The following is a 17,637-nucleotide window of genomic DNA, read 5'->3' on the forward strand; positions in this document are numbered from 1 at the left end:
TTTCCAGCTTCCTTCAGTATTTGAAAGATTTCAGTGTACCGTAGTTCACAGTCCCACCCGTAGATGGCGCTAGTGGTCCGCGCTGAATTTTTACGAGCTCCAGTCCAGACACTGGCTGATAATAATAGGAAAGATATGATAAACTGCATGACCAAAAGTAAGTGCACACAAGATGATATTCTTCCATCCACTGGTGGCAATTAAAATACACCAAATATCTTCAATTAGCCTACTAAACGAGATGGATTTAACAGAATCGCTACACTTTTATAAAAGTAAAAGTAACATTGACTTACACATATTGTGAGCAATCTTAAATACTTTTTATTTATTAGCCCTTAAGATAAATACATGTACCAGCTATAATACAATACCAGATAAATGTGCATAGTACTACAATTCCATCTACAGTAACATAATTTTTCACATTTAATGAGAGATGGATGGAAAGGTAGAGTCTAGCAAAGAATACAGTAACAGAAAAACAGTTCTTCAAAACACAGTACAATTACAGTTCCTGATGGGAAAAGACAGCTTTGCAAGGTAGTTAAATTCAGAGCTGTATATCAGTATATAGTATGTACATACACAGATACATAATTAGCACAGATGCATTTTATTATATATGGGATAAACTGATAGTTTTTGGCTTAATCAGATTACTCAAATTGGCTGCATTATCAGATTGTATACACAATGACAGACATAGTAGCATATCATTAGGAAATATTAATATCAGAACTTATAATATCTGCTACTATTAAGTTGCTTAAGGCATGTAAATGTAGTGTATGATCTGTAAATCCAATATACATGTGATATTTCAATTAATGTGAGATAGAACAGTCCTATATACAAAGTATTGTATTATATACAAAATAAGCGCTACTCATATGTGCTAAACTGATGAATGTTGCATAAGCGTTGGGAGAGAAGGAATTGTTGCTTTTTCCACAATGTGTCTCTCACTCACAGTCTCTCTCTCTTCCTCTTCCATCAGTAATCTTCATCTTTTCTCGTGTTGTTTAAGACTTGATCTCGACCACTTTGATGAATGGCAGTGACTTGTTTCCTGGGCTTGTTGGGGTCAGAGGTTTGCTATAATGCAAAATGGTAAATACTTTTTTGAATATATACAGTCGTGGTCAGAATTATCATCAAAGAAGGCTGTGAAAATACATCTGCATTGTTTATAATTTCATCATTCTTTCAAAAAAAACAACAACAAAAAATCTAATCTTTCTGGGGGTAAATCACATTATGAAATAAATGTTTTTCTCTAATACATGTTGGCCACAATTATTGGTACCCCTAGAAGTTATTATAAGTAAAATATATCGGATGTATATTCCCTTTCTTGTTTACAATTTTTAGCACACAAGAAATTGTCCAGTCATGGCTTCCTGTTCCACAGGAGCATAAATATGAGGAAACACAAAGGCCAAATTCCCTTAATCATCCATCACAATGAGTAAAACCACAGAATATAGTTCTGATGTGCAGCAAAAGATTGTTGAGCTTCACAAAATAGAAAGTGGCTGTAAGAAAATAGCTAAAGAAAATTCCCAGAAGTTCAGATCAACAGGAAATGTTATGAATCTGCCTGGAAGATGACTTGTGTCTATACTGTCTTAATGCACAGCGAGGAGGAGAGTTTGAGGATTCAGCTGGAGAATTGCAGAAAATTGCTGAGTCTTTGGGCACCTACATCAGCACAAGCTGTTTGGGAGGGTTTCAAGAAAAATCCTCTGCTCTCATCCAAAAACAAACTCCAGCAAATTCTGTTGTCAGACTTGACTGGAATTTCAAATGCGACCTGGTTATGTGGTCAGATGAAACTAAAAAAGAGCTTTTTATCAGCAAACCAACAAGATGGGTTTGGTGCACACAGGGATAAAAAGCACCCTATGTGTACAATTAAATATTCTGCTGGATCTTTAATGTTGTGGGCCTATTTTTCTGCTGGAGGTTCGGGACATCTTGTTCAGATACATGACATTGTGTATTCTATCAAATACAACCAGACAAAACAATTAAAACTTGATAGCCTCTGCTATAATCTTATATTGGCCCGTGGCTGGATCTTCCATCAGGACAATGATCCAAAACATACATCAAAATCCACACCAAAATGTGTCACTTAAGGTTCTGCTATGACCATCCCAGTCCCCTGACCTGAAACCTATAGAAAACTGAAGAGGAGAGTGTATCAACATGGGCTTTGGAGAGATGAAGCGATTCTGTATGGAGGAATGGTCTCTGATCTCTTGTCAGGTGTTCTCCAAACTCATCAGACATTACAGGAGAAGACTGTTATCATGGCAAAATGAGTTTGCAAAAAGTATTGAATAAAACGGTGCCATTAATTTTGGCCAATGAGTATTTATTTCACAAAGAGATTTCCCTCCCATTTCTTTACATGTATACATTATAAAAAAGCAATACCTGTAGACAACCTTGGACCCCATGTCTGAGTTATATGGTTTAGGCACTTGGCTGCCCATATAATACTCCATCCGGTCGTGCATCTCTCTGCTCTGTAGGTCAAATTTGATGTAACAGTCACACAGTGAAAGGCAGGAAAAAAATAAAGAGGTTCTCTGAAACAACACAGACACTGACCTCAGCTTCAAGGAAAGCCACCCTCTCTTTGAGGTCGCCGATCAGTCGGTCTCTTTGCTCCATTACGGTTCGTGAATTTTGCACCTGTGAACATGTACAGTATGGACATAAATAAATGCAAGAAGTAATCATGCTGAAACTGATTTTATATGTATTGAAAGATGTAATAAGTTAATCAAGAGTTATTATTGAAATAAAAATTGTATAAAAACGACAGACATTAAATGGAGCTGGATTTATGAAGCATAATGCTTTTCTTGCTTGTATTTCAGTGTTCACAGATAAAGCTATTATGTGTAACATGAGATCTAAAGTGCACCGAAGCTGATCAGCAGGGAAATGATGGCATCTTTTATTTATGTCTGAGGTTGAGTTTCACTTCTAATCTCTGAGCAAACAATATAAAACACATCCTGTTTGTTATTGAGAATCACCAAAAGATCTTCTAAAAATATTGTGTGTATATATATATATATATATATATATATATATATACACACACACACAATATTTTTTTAAAGTAATAATAAGTTAATTGTATACACAGTCAAACCAAAATGTATTCAGACACCTTAAACATTTAATTCCTTATTCACCATTCCATTTAATTCCTTTATTCACTATAGTTAAAAAAAAAATGGTAATAAAATATAATAAGATCTTAGAGTTAAACTGCGTCAGAAAAAAATTCTGAAGATTCTGGAAAAATCTGAATTATGTCAGATAACACTTAAGAAAAACATGGTCAGGTCAAAGTGTCTGAATAATGTTTGGTCCCAAATTTTATCAATTTTACTGGTAGTCTACAGTATGAAGAATTTTTGGGCATAATATGTCACAGTTTACTTTATTTTGCTATCCTCACATTCATAAATGAACTTGAATATCCTATTTCATTTTAAAGTAAATCACATTACATTAATAAAATGGTTTGCAAACGCCATTTAATGATTTGTGTCTGTGATGGGGTGTTTCTCCAAATATCCCATGCGCAGAAATTACCTGTTCAATCATGTTTCTGATTTTCCTTTGTTGACTTTTGAGCATGTCATCCAAGTTATGGTTTTTATCCTTCAGAGTTGCCAGCTCCTTTTTCAGTTGTTCAGACCTGCAGTACAGAAAACCTTCATGCTTCACATGTACACCCTCACAAACATCACTTTTAGTAACAAATGTATGTAACAAAGAAACAACTGCATTAGCAACGCAGAAGGTGAGTCTACTTTTAACGTACAAGAATGAGTCATATTAGGTTGAATTCCATGTGAGAGCCGTGACAATGAAGGATGGTTTCTATGGCAGCCAGTGCACCTAACAGAGTTCTAATTATGCCAATTTATTGCTTACTAAATTGCAGGTGGAAAATATTTAACGTAGCCAAGGAAACAGTTAAACATGAGAACAATGCATTATGTATAGAAGAACAGTAGCAAAAAAAAGCAACAAAAAAAAAAAGGGGGGGGGGGGTGCTCACCTGTCCTCACTATCCATTTTCTTCAGTCCTCGCAGTTTTTCGAGTTCAGCCTCACTAGCAGCCAATTTTTCTCGTAGCGTGGCATTTTCCAGCTCCAAACCACCCATAAGCTTCTGCATCTCTTCCACCTTTTTGCTCTGTTCCTCTGCCTCGGTTTCTGCCTTCTGCATGCGAAGGTTATGCTCCTCTAGAAACCGCCGCTGATATTCAGTGTTTTCTGCCTAATGTAGGTTTAAAAAAATAAGGTGCTTAGTTTAGGAAAGGTAAACCACATTACATCACAGTTATCTTTATTTTCTCTAGTGTTTTTTATTATGTTTCTGACCTGTAGTCTCTCTTTCTCCTCCTGGTGTCTCCTCTCCATCTCTTGCAGACGGGTATACAGATGTTTTGTGACTTCTCTCAAGGCTATACAGTTTTCATCATCCTCCTGGCCCTGTGCAAACATGAGAAATCATTTTACAATTCCTTCTGTATATATAATAGATTTCTTTTGCGTTGTCAACCTTACAAGAAGTACCATGCTATTACAGTAAGATATATTAGGGAAAAGGGATGGTAATATGTATTTTGGATACTTTAAATACCATAATATTTGGATATGGTGATCAAAGAATACAATAGTACATGACAAAATGTGTAGCATCATTTTCAGCTGCACTAAGTTTGATATATAGTATATTTTTAAATACTTATTATATGATCCTATACAAATTTCTAATAATAATTATAATAATAATAATGAGGGTCTATTATACCCTTTTACAAAGTCTTGATTTTGTTTTTGGCGTCTACTAGAACAGGTTTTGATGAAATATGTTCAAAAAAAATATATTTTTTTCCCAATTTTTACATTATTGCAGCACCTCTCTTCCCAGTCTGTCAGTAACACTCTGTTTAGTTCCGGTCTCTATGAAGCCCCTCCTCCCAAAAAGCTAGAGTTGGGGTACTTGGACTCAATTATAAATTAACTCAGACAAACTCTGGTGGACTTGTACTCGAATCTGACACTGACAAGTTAAAACATAAAATTAAGATGACAAGACATTTACAAACGTCTCCCAGTCAAACTCGTTTGGTTAAGGATTTAGACCCAACACTACAAAAACCACAATGTGCTCTTTGCAGATCTTTTTCATGCTCAAACAGCAAAATTACACACTTAAGAAAGATAAAAAAGCATAATAGGTCCTCTTTAAATAAAATAAGTAAAAATATACTCTGTGTGCATGGGAGGTGATATGCATATAATTATGTAGTATATTTAGGATATTCTTGTAGTATATACTTTATATATACTCTAGCTTGCAGAAAATACAACTAATAATAAGTATTAATTATTTTTATAATTTCATATTTTTTGATTATAAGGAAAAAATATAGTGCGTGTGCATGGGAGGTGCAGTAGGTGTGTAGCTGAAGGTAGAATGACAGGTTGTTTACTGAGCAGCCTCAAGTTTTGCAATTGCTGCTCCCAAAGGCATCATGTCAAGGGTGTGACTTTTCACAGGCAGAAGCAAAAAGTTAATGTGCATACGCTCCCAAATCCCAGCACTTCACTGCTCATAAACATGAAAACAAGAATGAACCAAGTTGCGGTCATGTTTTATTGGCCAAATTATTTATCTATGAACATCATCGTATCCTCATTAAAAGGGCCGAACTGTATCTGTTACTTTGAGTCCATTAACGTTATTATTTGGGAATCCGTACAGGAGAACAGGACTCCCATTTTCCATCCATTTTCAAACAGGGTGGTTATTCATTTTAGTTTGAAAGGTTTTAGGTACTTGAGACTGAAGCATAAATACCCTTAATGGAGGAAAGGGGCTATTTTTACTCACAATACAGCATTCAATTCTGTTCAAAACAACTGAAATGTGATACACTGAGTGGACTGAAGGTTTTCTTTCTCTTTCTATGGGAGTGTTTGTTTGCTTTTGTCAGTAGCCTATACATTCTTGCTGTATAGGTGTGTATTTATAATGGTGCAAATGAATTATCTTTGCATGACAAATAGTTTACCTGACTTTTACAGTGAGATCCGTTCACAAAACCATTTGAGCCATTGGCTTTGCTAACAACCATGTCAACTTTAAAGCCATTCGGTGGAGTCTAGGACACAAAACAGATTATTTTACAAATGAGACAGTTTAGCGAAATAATTTGAAAGACATCGAGCAATACACATTGTAGCCACTGAGGAAATGATGAATACCTACTCAAAACATCTAATATTGTGTATAATTTAATTCATTGATTTTGTGAGATCCATCAGAACAGGTAAACATGTCAATATTGTACCTTATTATTGTTGTTATTGTTTTGTCTGGCAGCCATTTGCTCCCTCAGAGTCTTCAGGCAGTATCTCACCTGAAGACAAACACATAGAGATTATGAACACCTACAATGAATTACACATATTTTTTTGGTTAATGAGTGGGTGGTGAAAACTCTGACCTCTTGCACCTGTGGAACCTCATCAGTCAACATCTTGACACGTTTCTGCTTCTTGCCAACAGTTGATCCTCTGGTCTATATTGTGTCCGGTTGAATTATTTGATACTTTAATTACAATAGCTGGAACATAAAACGAAGACATCAACATGAACACATTAGTTTTTAAGTTGTTGCTTTGTGCAGAAACCATGGAGTCTGACAGGGTTCTAAAGGATGATTTTGAGTAGGTGTATAATTGGGTGTTTGTATGTGCACTTTTGACCCTGTGGACATTTATTTGTTGTTTCTGAACTAACAAACGTAAATTTTGTCCCATATCTCACATTATGCATTCTTTGGTAAAAATTATGATGGAAATATGATGGAAATTTTTGGAATAAAACACCTGAAACATTTGTCCTGTTAAGGATAATATCATACTGTATCTAGCATGTAATTTATCCTAAAGTCAAACAATTATATTATAATATTATATTATACATTTTGCATAACTTGAAAAAAATACAAATTTATTGGAAATGATGCACAATAAAAGTATTTGTCTGGAGACAAAGGTAAAACTATAACATTTATACATTAAAGGCATTTAAAGTAGCAAAAAATTATATTGTTATAACCAAAAAGATATAACCAAATAACCAAAAGAAAAAAGTTATTATTCTTTTGTGTTCAGCAGAAGAAAGAAATTGTTACAGGTTTGGAACAACTTGAGGGCGAGTGAATAATCACAGAATTTTCATATTTGTGTGAACTATCCCTTTAATCTCTTTTTAATAGGGATATAAAGTGCCCTTATAGTTGATGCAGCACACATATACATATACATGGCTGTTTACATTTGTTTATCCTTAAATGGAAGGAAATGTGTGTACCTGTAAGAGTCTTGACGATCAAATTCCGGAAGTAGTTGTGCAGTGCCGATGCCGCTTTGTTAAATAGAACAAAGAAAAGACAAGAATTACATCCAAGAACATAAGGTGTGAAGGATAATTATAGAAAATGACTAGGAGACAATTTTCCTACAGACACAGGAAAACACTGTGAATTAGACACAATAAAAGCCCAATTATAATTATGTAATCTCTCATGTACTGAGCATAATGGGAATATATGTATACCTTCATTTCTATGACAGACCAAAATCCTTCTTTAAGGCTACATGAATGAAAAATGGAGAAGTGAAAGCTCAAAAAATAATGTAAAAACCATCATTATATTACATAATTCAGAAGTTAATCCGGAGAGTTAAAGATGATGTAATGTTTTCCGTGATAAATCGCTTTCTGATATCCTAGCTTAATATGTAGACACAAGTATAATTACGTTATAAGTAGGTGGATTTTCCTGAAAAAGTGTAAACATTATGACTATATGATGCTATTAAAAATGTTGATGAATTTATCCGAGCATCCAAACCAGCCCGACACAGAGACGAAGGCTCAACCAATGCTGTTAGTTTTAGGATGGGACTATCTGTCCAACTAGTGAGTTTGGGAAACCTATTTGTAAACAGTCATTATTTTTTGCAATTCTCAGTACAATTGCTTAGTTGAGTTGGCTTGTTTAGTTGGGGTTTATAAGATACAGAAGCTTGCATCATGTTACTTTCCTCGTTATCACTGTTAAACTGCTTTGTATTGTGTAAAGCACTATGTAAATATTGGTGACTTGCCTTGACAAGTCAAACTACAGTTTCCCTTTCAAAATGACAAAACCCATTTAGAAATCATGATAAAGCATTTACAGGCGCAAAACAAAGGTCTATTAATGTATTCAAACTTTGGTTTACAATAAATCAACTTGTTCTTGCAGACAACCGAGTAACATCCGTTCTGTACAACAGAGAGGAAGTGATTACACCTAACCGAGATGTCAACATGTCCATGCAGGAGAACAGGAGGAGAAAAGGGTTTGATCCTCTGGGATGTGACCACAGACAGCAGAAAGAGATATTGAATAAGAGTGAGATCACTCGCATAGACTGCTGATTCATTCCACTGCCAGTTACACCAGATAACAGTGAAGGGTGGAGGCAAGCTGGAAAGCGTCTGTGTAAACAGATGGCAAGCCTTGTATGGTAGTCAGATAGAGAAGGTGTAGGTGGCTTTAGCAGGTTAGTATGAGCTGACTCTGTGTTTAAATGGTACAAGAGATAAGAACACAGTTTGTAGATTAGCATCTATGGGTCATGCTTATGCTAGTGTGTCACTGCTGTCTGGCTCACTGCTGTGTGTGAAATACCATAAATTTTAAACAAACAATATGAATGCAATAACACTGCAGGACGAAAGTAAATTATCTGCTGGTTAGGTTAATCAAAGACATAACTAATAACTACTAGCTGAAATTATACAATAAATTGTTTCTTTTAATGAAATGATGTTATGTTGTGATTATATACATATCGATATTAAAACCTTTTTATATTTTATATATATATATATAAACACATACATTTTTCAATTGTAGTTTTATAGGCATCTGAAATAATAAACTAAGTGCAGTGTAGTGTTGTCAAAAATATAGATTTTTTGATACTGAAATATCTGAAACGCTTCCAATACACATTTTCAGCAGAATAGATACACAAGTTGTCTCGCTCTCTCATCTCTCCGACACAAACCCGCCTTCCCTCACTCATTTGTTTAATTTGCTCTAGATGTATATTATTGATGTTACAGGACTTGAACTTCGGTGAGGGACTGCATGTATTTTGCATAATTTTACTCATTTCCAAAGATTTTGTGCTCACACCCAAAGTGTGCACACATAAAGCTGCTTCTCACTACTAAACTGAGTTATTTTTTGCTGCTTATTGCGTTTAAACAATCAAATACACACAAAATAATGTCAAAATGCTGGTCTTGGAGAGTATTCACGTGAACACAGTCAGTTATGTATTAAAGGTGCCATTGAATGTTTTTTTACAAGATGTAATATAAGTCTAAGGTGTCCCCTGAATGTGTCTGTGAAGTTTCAGCTCAAAATACCCCACAGATTTTTTTTAATTAATTTTTTTAACTGCCTATTTTGGGCCATAATTAGAAATGCGTCGATTCAGGTTGCGGTCCCTTTAAATCGCACGCTCTCCGCCCCCGGAGCTCGCGCTTGCCTTAAACGGTGCATAAACAAAGTTCACACAGCTAATATAACCCTAAAAATGGATCTTTACAAAGTGTTCGTCATGCATACTGCATGCATGCTTGAGATTATGTGAGTATTGTATTTTTTTGGATGTTTACATTTGATTCTGAATGATTGAGGCTGTGATCCGTGGCTAACGGCTAATGCTACACTGTTGGAGAGAGAGATTTATAAAGAATGAAGTTGTGTTTATGAATTATACAGACTGCAAGTGTTTAATAATGAAAATAGTGACGGCTCTTGTCTCCGTGAATACAGTAAGAAACGATGGTAACTTTAACCACATTTAACAGTACGTTAGCAACATGCTTACTAAACATTTAGAAAGACAGTTTACAAATATCACTAAAAATATCATGTTATCATGGATCATGTCAGTTATTATTGCTCCATCTGCCATTTTTCGCTGTTTTCCTTGCTTGCTTACCTAGTCTGATGATTCAGCTGTGCACATCCAGACGTTCTGCCCTTGTGTAATGCCTCGATCATGGGCTAGCATATGCAAATATTGGGGGTGTACACCCTGACTGTTATGTAACAGTCGGTGTTATGTTGAGATTTGCCTGTTCTTCAGAGGTCTTTTAAACAAATGAGATTTATATAAGAAGGAGGAAACAATGGAGTTTGAGACTCACTGTATGTCATTTTCATGTACTGAACTTTTGTTATTTGACAATGCCAATATAAATTCAATTTTTAATTCTAGGGCACCTTTAAGTGAATGTAAACAGTTAAGCGTAATTTTGTAACAGTACAATGGATCCGTATGTCCGGTCTTAAAGTGACAGCAGCCTAATAATAAATTATGTTCACTGATCAATGTTTACATGTGAATAAAAGCCTAAATTAAATCTGTTCATTATAACAAGCAATCGATTCTCTTCAGAAAATTGGGACTAAACCACTCAATTCATATGAATTAGTTTTCCGATCTCTTTATGAATTTTTCGTCAAAGTGGAAGTTACAATGGCAGTCAATGGAAGGAAATCTGACAGCATTCTGTCATCAAAAATATCTTCATTTGTGTTCTGAAGAAGAACGGAAGTCTAACAGGTTTGAAACGACATGAAGGTGAGTAATTAATGACAGAATTTTCATTTTGGGGTGAACTAACCCTTTACAATATATTCAAATTGTAATAATGTTTCACAATCTTACTGTTTTTACTGAATTTTTAATCCAATAAATGTAGCGGTGATGAGCATAAGAGCTTTTTTCAAAAATATTAACAGTTATTTATGATATACAAAGTTATTTTACTATTTTATTTTTTAAAATAATTTGAAATTGCACAAATGTGACAAGTTATCTGCAACACTGATTTGCTATACACTATAAATACAGGTTATATGCAAAAAAATTGACATTTTTTGTGTAGAAAGCAAAACCTTTGTATAAGAATATAAGAATCTTGTAACTGAACGATTGGATATTTAAACCTTACAAGGGGCATTTGCTTTGGGGGAAAAACTGTCTGATAAAATGTTTATGGTTTAATTTACATTTATTAAAAATAAGTGATTTTCTTTTATTTTGCTTCCATGCAATTTAATGCACAACACTGTAACTGCTTATGTACGTTTTGCAGTGTGCCGTTCTTTTTTTTTTTTGATCATGAATCATGACTCATTGGAGTCACTTGCCTTGATTTTCTACAGGACTTTCATTTCTATCGTTTGTAAACCAGCCTGCCTTCACCTGCTTTGCACTGTTGCAGCACACGTGTGCATATGAAATGCATATTGAGCTGAAAAATCATCAGCCCTGTGATGTTTTATCCTTGCGGGCAAAGCGAAGGGGATGTGCGCAAGAGGAGAGAAAGAACAACAGCCTTGGGGGGAAATCTGCAAACTGACACACACTACACAGCAATTTAGAAAAAGAACACTCTAACCTTGACAGAAAAACACGCAGCCTGACAATCAACATGAAAAAGGTGCATTCTAGGGAAAAAAAAAACAGAAAAAGTTTTAAAGGCGTGCTGCCACACCCTGTAAGCTATTAAGACTTAATGTTCTCTTTTTGAGCTCTCACACCCTTCTTATTAGCTTTCCATCTATCATGCAGCACTTTGCATTTGCAGTCATAATCACTTTAATTGTAGCCTAATGGTTTGTTCTTGGCGTCATAAGATTGACATCCTTTTATGACTGATAAGGTAGGAATGGTCTACACATTGAAACATTCCAGGCTCGTATTTGCATATATAAGCGGTTTCAGGTATTTGACCAGGAATTGCGGCAATGCCTAATTGCCCAGCTTCTATGTCACCGACAGCTCAACTTTATTACAACTCTGAATGGGAAAGAAAACAGCATGAACTTTCAAACAGACTCTGTACTGAATCCAACCTCCACGCTTCATTCCACAGCCAGTAGCCTTCACAACATTAAATCAGTCCAGAGGTATCCCATTACTTAAACTAGGACATAGAAAAGAAAAATGTGGGAGAAAGCACTGCAGTTTGCTTTGGAAAACATTGACAAGTTATGACCAGGCTATAACTGAGCAATGCATTAGTGCTTGTAAGTTGTTTACTGTAAATGCTTTAAGTGATAAAGCACTGATCTGAACACAAGATCAAGAAGTATGAATGGAGAGTATAATGTGAGCCCATCTCAAATATAATTGATACGACCACTGCAAAAAACTCAAAAGATCTAAGATGAGACACTTTTCTTATTTTTTAGACTTTTCATTTTGCTCTTTGCGTGCAGATGGTAATTCTGTCTTATGAGCTGTTCAAGTTCTGATGCTGAGGAATTTGCTAGAAGCATACATGTACTTGCTGTTCATTTTTGTACAAGCATGTCTGTCACATCTGCTTGAGAGAATTAATGGTTAACAGACCAGAAACAGATGGATGGTAAAACAGTGGGCTCCCAAAAGTCTGAGAGCACACTAAAAATCTGGGAATCTAAATTAAGTATTTTAGGGTATGTTTACACAACAACAATGCACTAAAAATAGAAAAGTTTTTCCTTTGCGTCCTTCGCATACAGACGATATGTTGTCAAAACAATCCTCGTTCAAACAAATCTGCGAAAATGACTAAAAATGCTGTATTATTTATGCGAGGCCAGTAGTTGGCGATATAACTTTGCCTATAGGCTGAACATGTAATATGCATGTGCATGACATCATCGATTTCACAAATTTGTGTTTTTGTAGTTTATATGGAGACAATAACGGTATCATTTTCAAACACAAACACAAAAGTCTCCGTTAACAGGCCCCCAAAACGCTGTTGTTGTGTAAATAAACGGCCAAAACGCATAAAAAGTTTTCCGTTTTTATTTGAAAACTGTTCTGTAAACGGCTCCTAAGAATTACACAAACACAAAAAAATCAAATTTGAAAAAATTTATGGTAATTAAAAAAAATGCTAAATAGAATTCTCAAACTTTTAAAGCCCCACTGTATTAAGTTAAAGACTGAATCTATGGCTGTCCCCGACTAAAGATTTTTCTTGACGACTAGTAGTCGTTCATTTAAGCGAATATTCGACTAATCGCACGTTTTTGTAACTCACTTCATCAAAGACCGAGACTCAAAAAGCAAATCCAGTTTGTTTTCTTTATTTTACAAAAATAAAAAGTGCTGTGTCCATAAATAAAAGAAGACCCTTTATAGTTTTGAATGATGCATTGACCAAAGTATTTTAAGTTCTTTTTGCTGTTGTCATGAAAAATGCAAGTGATCACCTCCAAATGCGCCAAATAATAGCGCACATTTATCTAGGTTAACATTATAGCAAGCAGCCATGACTACTTGCAAGTTTCAAATGATAAGCCATATTTGAGGTCGGTGAATGATAGAGAGACATTTGGATTTCTTGCCAGACACAGGGGGCAGCAGTGTTAACGATCTGTCCATCATGGACTTCATGACTTCTTGTGGATTTTTTTTTTTTATGCGACTAAACGACCAATTAAGATTTGGTAGACTAAGACTCTTCTAGTTGACTAACGTTGAGTCGACTATTAAGCGGCAGCAATACATAAATGATTCAGAAGTCTACAGAAGTGGTTGGTATAATTAAAGGTTTGACAAGTTAAAATATCAGATTTCACTTGGCAAACATGTACAGACACACGCACATATCCATACACCCTTCAGGTGCGGAACAGAAGTTTACAGGAGGTGCTAAGTGCACATCCATACAGTAAAAACCAGGAATATCTGCTGATCTCAGTGGATTTTACAAAGCTCAGTAGCAGCCTTCTGCAATCAAGTGGAAATACAGTCAGCCAAATGCGTCACGCCATCATCCCATGCTAATATGAAACCTCTTCTCAGGCAATCTTGTTAAGCCTTTGTTAAATCGGACTGTTGATATGGTTCCTCAGAATTATATTGCGCAACTTTATTGCTGGTAATGACAGACCTGTTTATGTAATGACACTGATCCAAAAACAACAAAAGCCGATCATTTACAAGTGCTCAGAAACTCAAATGATTTTGTTTATTTTCCTTAGAGGTTTCTGTCAATGCACATGGCTAACAAGTATGCCCTAAAGGTCTTGTGTTGCAAATTCCTTTTTATGATTTTCATATTTCTAAAGGATCAAAAGTTTTGCATATCAGAAGTAGAAAATATGCTTTGGAACATCATGAGGGTGAGCTACTTTTGAAGTATTCTGAATCATTCTATAAAAATATCACCAGCTATACTTCAAGTGAATAGTACCTCAAAACCATACAAATGCATGTAAAAAAAGAAAACAGATGTGTTTATTGGCAAATGTTTTGGCCTCTTGCCTTTGACAGACACCTGCAAAATCTCCACATATGTGACATATATTAATATAAATAGAGACATTCTCCTTGCATGTGAATTTATATTGACATAAAGATGAGTGCTAGGGTTCACACACACATGCATATCTTATTCTGAAAGGCTAGTACCTGCCATGCATCATTGAGGGCATAGAAAGGTGTGCAAATCCATATAGGTGAGGTTTTCAACAATCTCATTTATCCTTTTGATTGAGGGGAAATGACCTCATCTTGCCCCCAAGAGCCACTGTGCATCTTTTGTGCCAAGACATTATCTAACCGAACTCAGTGAGTCAGCAAAGTCAATGAACTAAGATAATACGAGTCAGAATGGGTCAAATTTCTAAGATCTAAAGTCATCTTTAGATGTGATGTGAAATTATGCAAAAATTTTGGCGCTCTGGACAACAATCTGTAGAATTTGCAAGAAGGAAATATGCTTTTGATTTTCATATTGTTTTAAATATATAAACTGATGTATAGGCTAAGCTATACAGTACTAAACCTTTAAGTAAATATAAATAAAATCCTCTCACAATCATAAAGTATTGCACTGTCAAATATGGTAAAAACTCAGTGTGTTTCAAAAGGTTTGCATGGAGATAATGGGCATAAAGAGAGATAAACCAATGAGTAAGCATGTTATATTTCCCACACAGAGGAAATTACATGGCAACTGATATGATACAGTATCACCAAACCATATCACATGGTCAGTCATAAAGTTAGTAGTAGTTAGTGCTTAGAAGTTGGTGCAATTAAATTCACAGACACACAATAAGGCTAAAATATACATTAAACACAACAGTAAACACATGTTAAGAACATAATTACATGGGGAACTAATGGTTTTGCCAGAAGTTCCCCATGTGTCCTAACGCTAACACTTACTTATTGGTTAGGACGGAACGCAGAAAAGCCACAAACATTGTTGTGTGACATTCTGAAAATATAATGTTGAATGTTTAAATAAAGTAAAAACTTTTCTCCAGGAATAATTCGATATCAGAGATAATTAAATAATAATTTGAATTCATAAAACCAAACGTAAACAGCGTTTAAATAAACTATTACAACCTGCTATTCTCAGGACTGAAAAACAACAGTCATCGGAATTTCCAGTTGATTTAGAAAGTGATATAGCATTTAATCAAATTCTTTAAAATCTTCATATGAAGTTTACCCTAAATATCGTTCAGCAATACACATAAATATGAATAAAAGGCGCTCCGCCTTACCTTACTGAAGACACATGCAGACTGTCTGCTCTGCGATTACTGCATGTTGTTCTGTGACTCACCTAATGCGAAGGCTGTGTTTTGCCATACAAGGCAGGAGTGAGTGAGATCACCAGCGGACCAGCCCTGATGCCTCCCTCAGCCATCACTCTACAGCGCTCCCTACAGGACGATCACCCAACTACAAATGTATCAAAGAAACCTTTTTCTTCTAGAAATAATAAGAATTATTATTATAATAATAATAATTAGAAATAAATGATAACAGTCGTAAACAAATATATGAATTGCACTTTTGAAATATGTTTAAATCATGTACAATAATGTGAGGACAGCAGTCAAGACTAATAAAGGCATTTATAGAGTGTCACTTTGTAGGCCAATCGGCAGTTAGCATCATGCTGGTTCCCTCGACAAAAAAAAAATCAATAGGATTTTTCCATTTTATCCCCCCCCCAAAAAACAAGCTCTGTGATCAACACAGGTTTATGATACTTAGGCCTATATGTTTTGTCCACCAAGATCATTTTCACAGATGCACACAACGTTTATGAATTTTGAAGCTTAAATGTTGCCAGAATAAAAAGCTATAAACGAATTACACCACAGTCCCCCGACATCAATCACCAAGCTCCGACAACTCTTTCATTTTTTATCTAAAAGGCATATGCTTAGTCTCTCTCCCTCAAATAACTGCATTAATAACTGTATTAGTCTGCTATCAAGACTCAAGCATTACTAGCTCTAAGATGACGTTTTGGAATTAGAAACGGAGGCTTGGGATTAGATGTTTAAGAAATTATTCCTACACACAAGAGCGTTTTAAGGACAAAAACCTGACAAATGTCTTTAAAGGGATAGTTGACCCAAAAATGATAATTTGATGTTTATTACCCCCAGGGCATCCAAGATGTAGGTGACTAGACGACACATTGATGTCCTAAGACACTAAATGATCGGTTTGTGTGAGAAACTGAACATCATTCATTGTGCAGATATATGTATATCTGCCGATACAAGCTGTTCTTGTATTGTCTATTTCTGCCACTACCATTTTCAACTGTGCATAGTAAAAAAGTTGCTTAACAAATGTATAGCAATAGTCTTCTTTCAGCTGTTGCACTACAGCTTTATTAGAATTGGCTGTACAGCTGTAAATGATCGTAGATGTTTGTGTTGAAGAGGGTTCTGCCCTTTTCTCTTGTTTCCTGCATTGTTGGGGGGTTAATCATGTATGTTATGTGCAGCAGCAGCATGTCTTACATGTTCATAGCAATGTCCGTGAATCAATTGGCAGTAGCAAGTGTCGGTACTTGCTACAACAGCAACATAGCAGATCTATTCCCTCAAGACCAATTAACACTGACATATACATTACCATGCCAATCTACCACACCAATGACATAATTACCATCACAACTATCTCCCCTAAATGTTTGCTTACTTAATGTATTTGTGTTTTTGAGGTAATTTTGTTGCACAAGATAGCTTGATTTCAAACTTTTTTTTGTTAACAGAATTGTTAACAGTAAAATAAGAACAAATAAAATTACTACTGATAGCACAATACACACAATAGAATAAATATACAAATTAATTAAACTGCTTTAAGTTTTTCAGGGCTATTCATGGAGGAAATACTACAGAAACTGAAGCAATTATATGTAAAATATCCTTGGATAGTCTTCATTGTAAATTAAATATAGATAAACACAGAAGTTACAAAAGTTATTCAGTCAAGAGCAGTGAGTGATTTTCTCTGTCTTTTGTTGTTTGATTAAAGCTGCAGTCCATAAGTTTTGCCTCTTTGTCTCCATCTCTGTTTGAAACCTGCAATTGCAGTTGTTTGTGGAATTATCATCTTTACGTGGGTTGTGCATTGGCATGGCTCCTCAGTGTTGATTAATCTAATGTTTGCC

General features: G+C 35.2%; 1 protein-coding gene across 4 annotated transcripts; it reads right to left on the bottom strand.

The window, feature by feature from the left end:
* Window positions 1-311: 311 nt before the first annotated feature.
* On the bottom strand, window positions 312-15,804 carry tuft1b (tuftelin 1b). 4 transcript variants are annotated; one of them, XM_067412313.1, is made up of 12 exons: window positions 15,719-15,802; window positions 15,372-15,423; window positions 7,429-7,482; window positions 6,557-6,676; window positions 6,401-6,469; window positions 6,122-6,211; window positions 4,422-4,532; window positions 4,097-4,317; window positions 3,625-3,730; window positions 2,623-2,706; window positions 2,446-2,537; window positions 312-1,098 (listed from the first exon to the last, which is right to left on the bottom strand). In XM_067412313.1, exons 4-12 carry the CDS (start codon window positions 6,587-6,589, stop codon window positions 1,026-1,028), a joined length of 879 nt encoding a protein of 292 aa, XP_067268414.1. In that variant the 5' UTR covers window positions 6,590-6,676; window positions 7,429-7,482; window positions 15,372-15,423; window positions 15,719-15,802; the 3' UTR covers window positions 312-1,025. The 4 variants fall into 4 exon arrangements, with proteins under 4 accessions (XP_067268414.1, XP_067268413.1, XP_067268416.1 ...); XM_067412312.1 differs by lacking the exon at window positions 15,372-15,423 and having other exon boundaries at window positions 15,719-15,804; XM_067412315.1 differs by lacking the exons at window positions 15,372-15,423; window positions 15,719-15,802 and adding an exon at window positions 11,596-11,639.
* Window positions 15,805-17,637: the final 1,833 nt, after the last annotated feature.

Source organism: Chanodichthys erythropterus, chromosome 15 (assembly GCF_024489055.1).
Source record: "Chanodichthys erythropterus isolate Z2021 chromosome 15, ASM2448905v1, whole genome shotgun sequence".
Lineage (NCBI taxonomy): Eukaryota > Metazoa > Chordata > Actinopteri > Cypriniformes > Xenocyprididae > Chanodichthys > Chanodichthys erythropterus.

Bases quoted from the DNA above. Each gene is read 5' to 3' on its own strand.
- tuft1b (XM_067412312.1), bottom strand. From the start codon at position 6,589: ATGTTGACTGATGAGGTTCCACAGGTGCAAGAG. The intron at 6,212-6,400 runs GTACAATATTGA...TTTGTGTCCTAG, and splicing joins ACAATAACAACAATAATAAG to ACTCCACCGAATGGCTTTAA. The intron at 4,533-6,121 runs GTAAACTATTTG...ATGTTTGCACAG, and splicing joins GATCTCACTGTAAAAGTCAG to GGCCAGGAGGATGATGAAAA.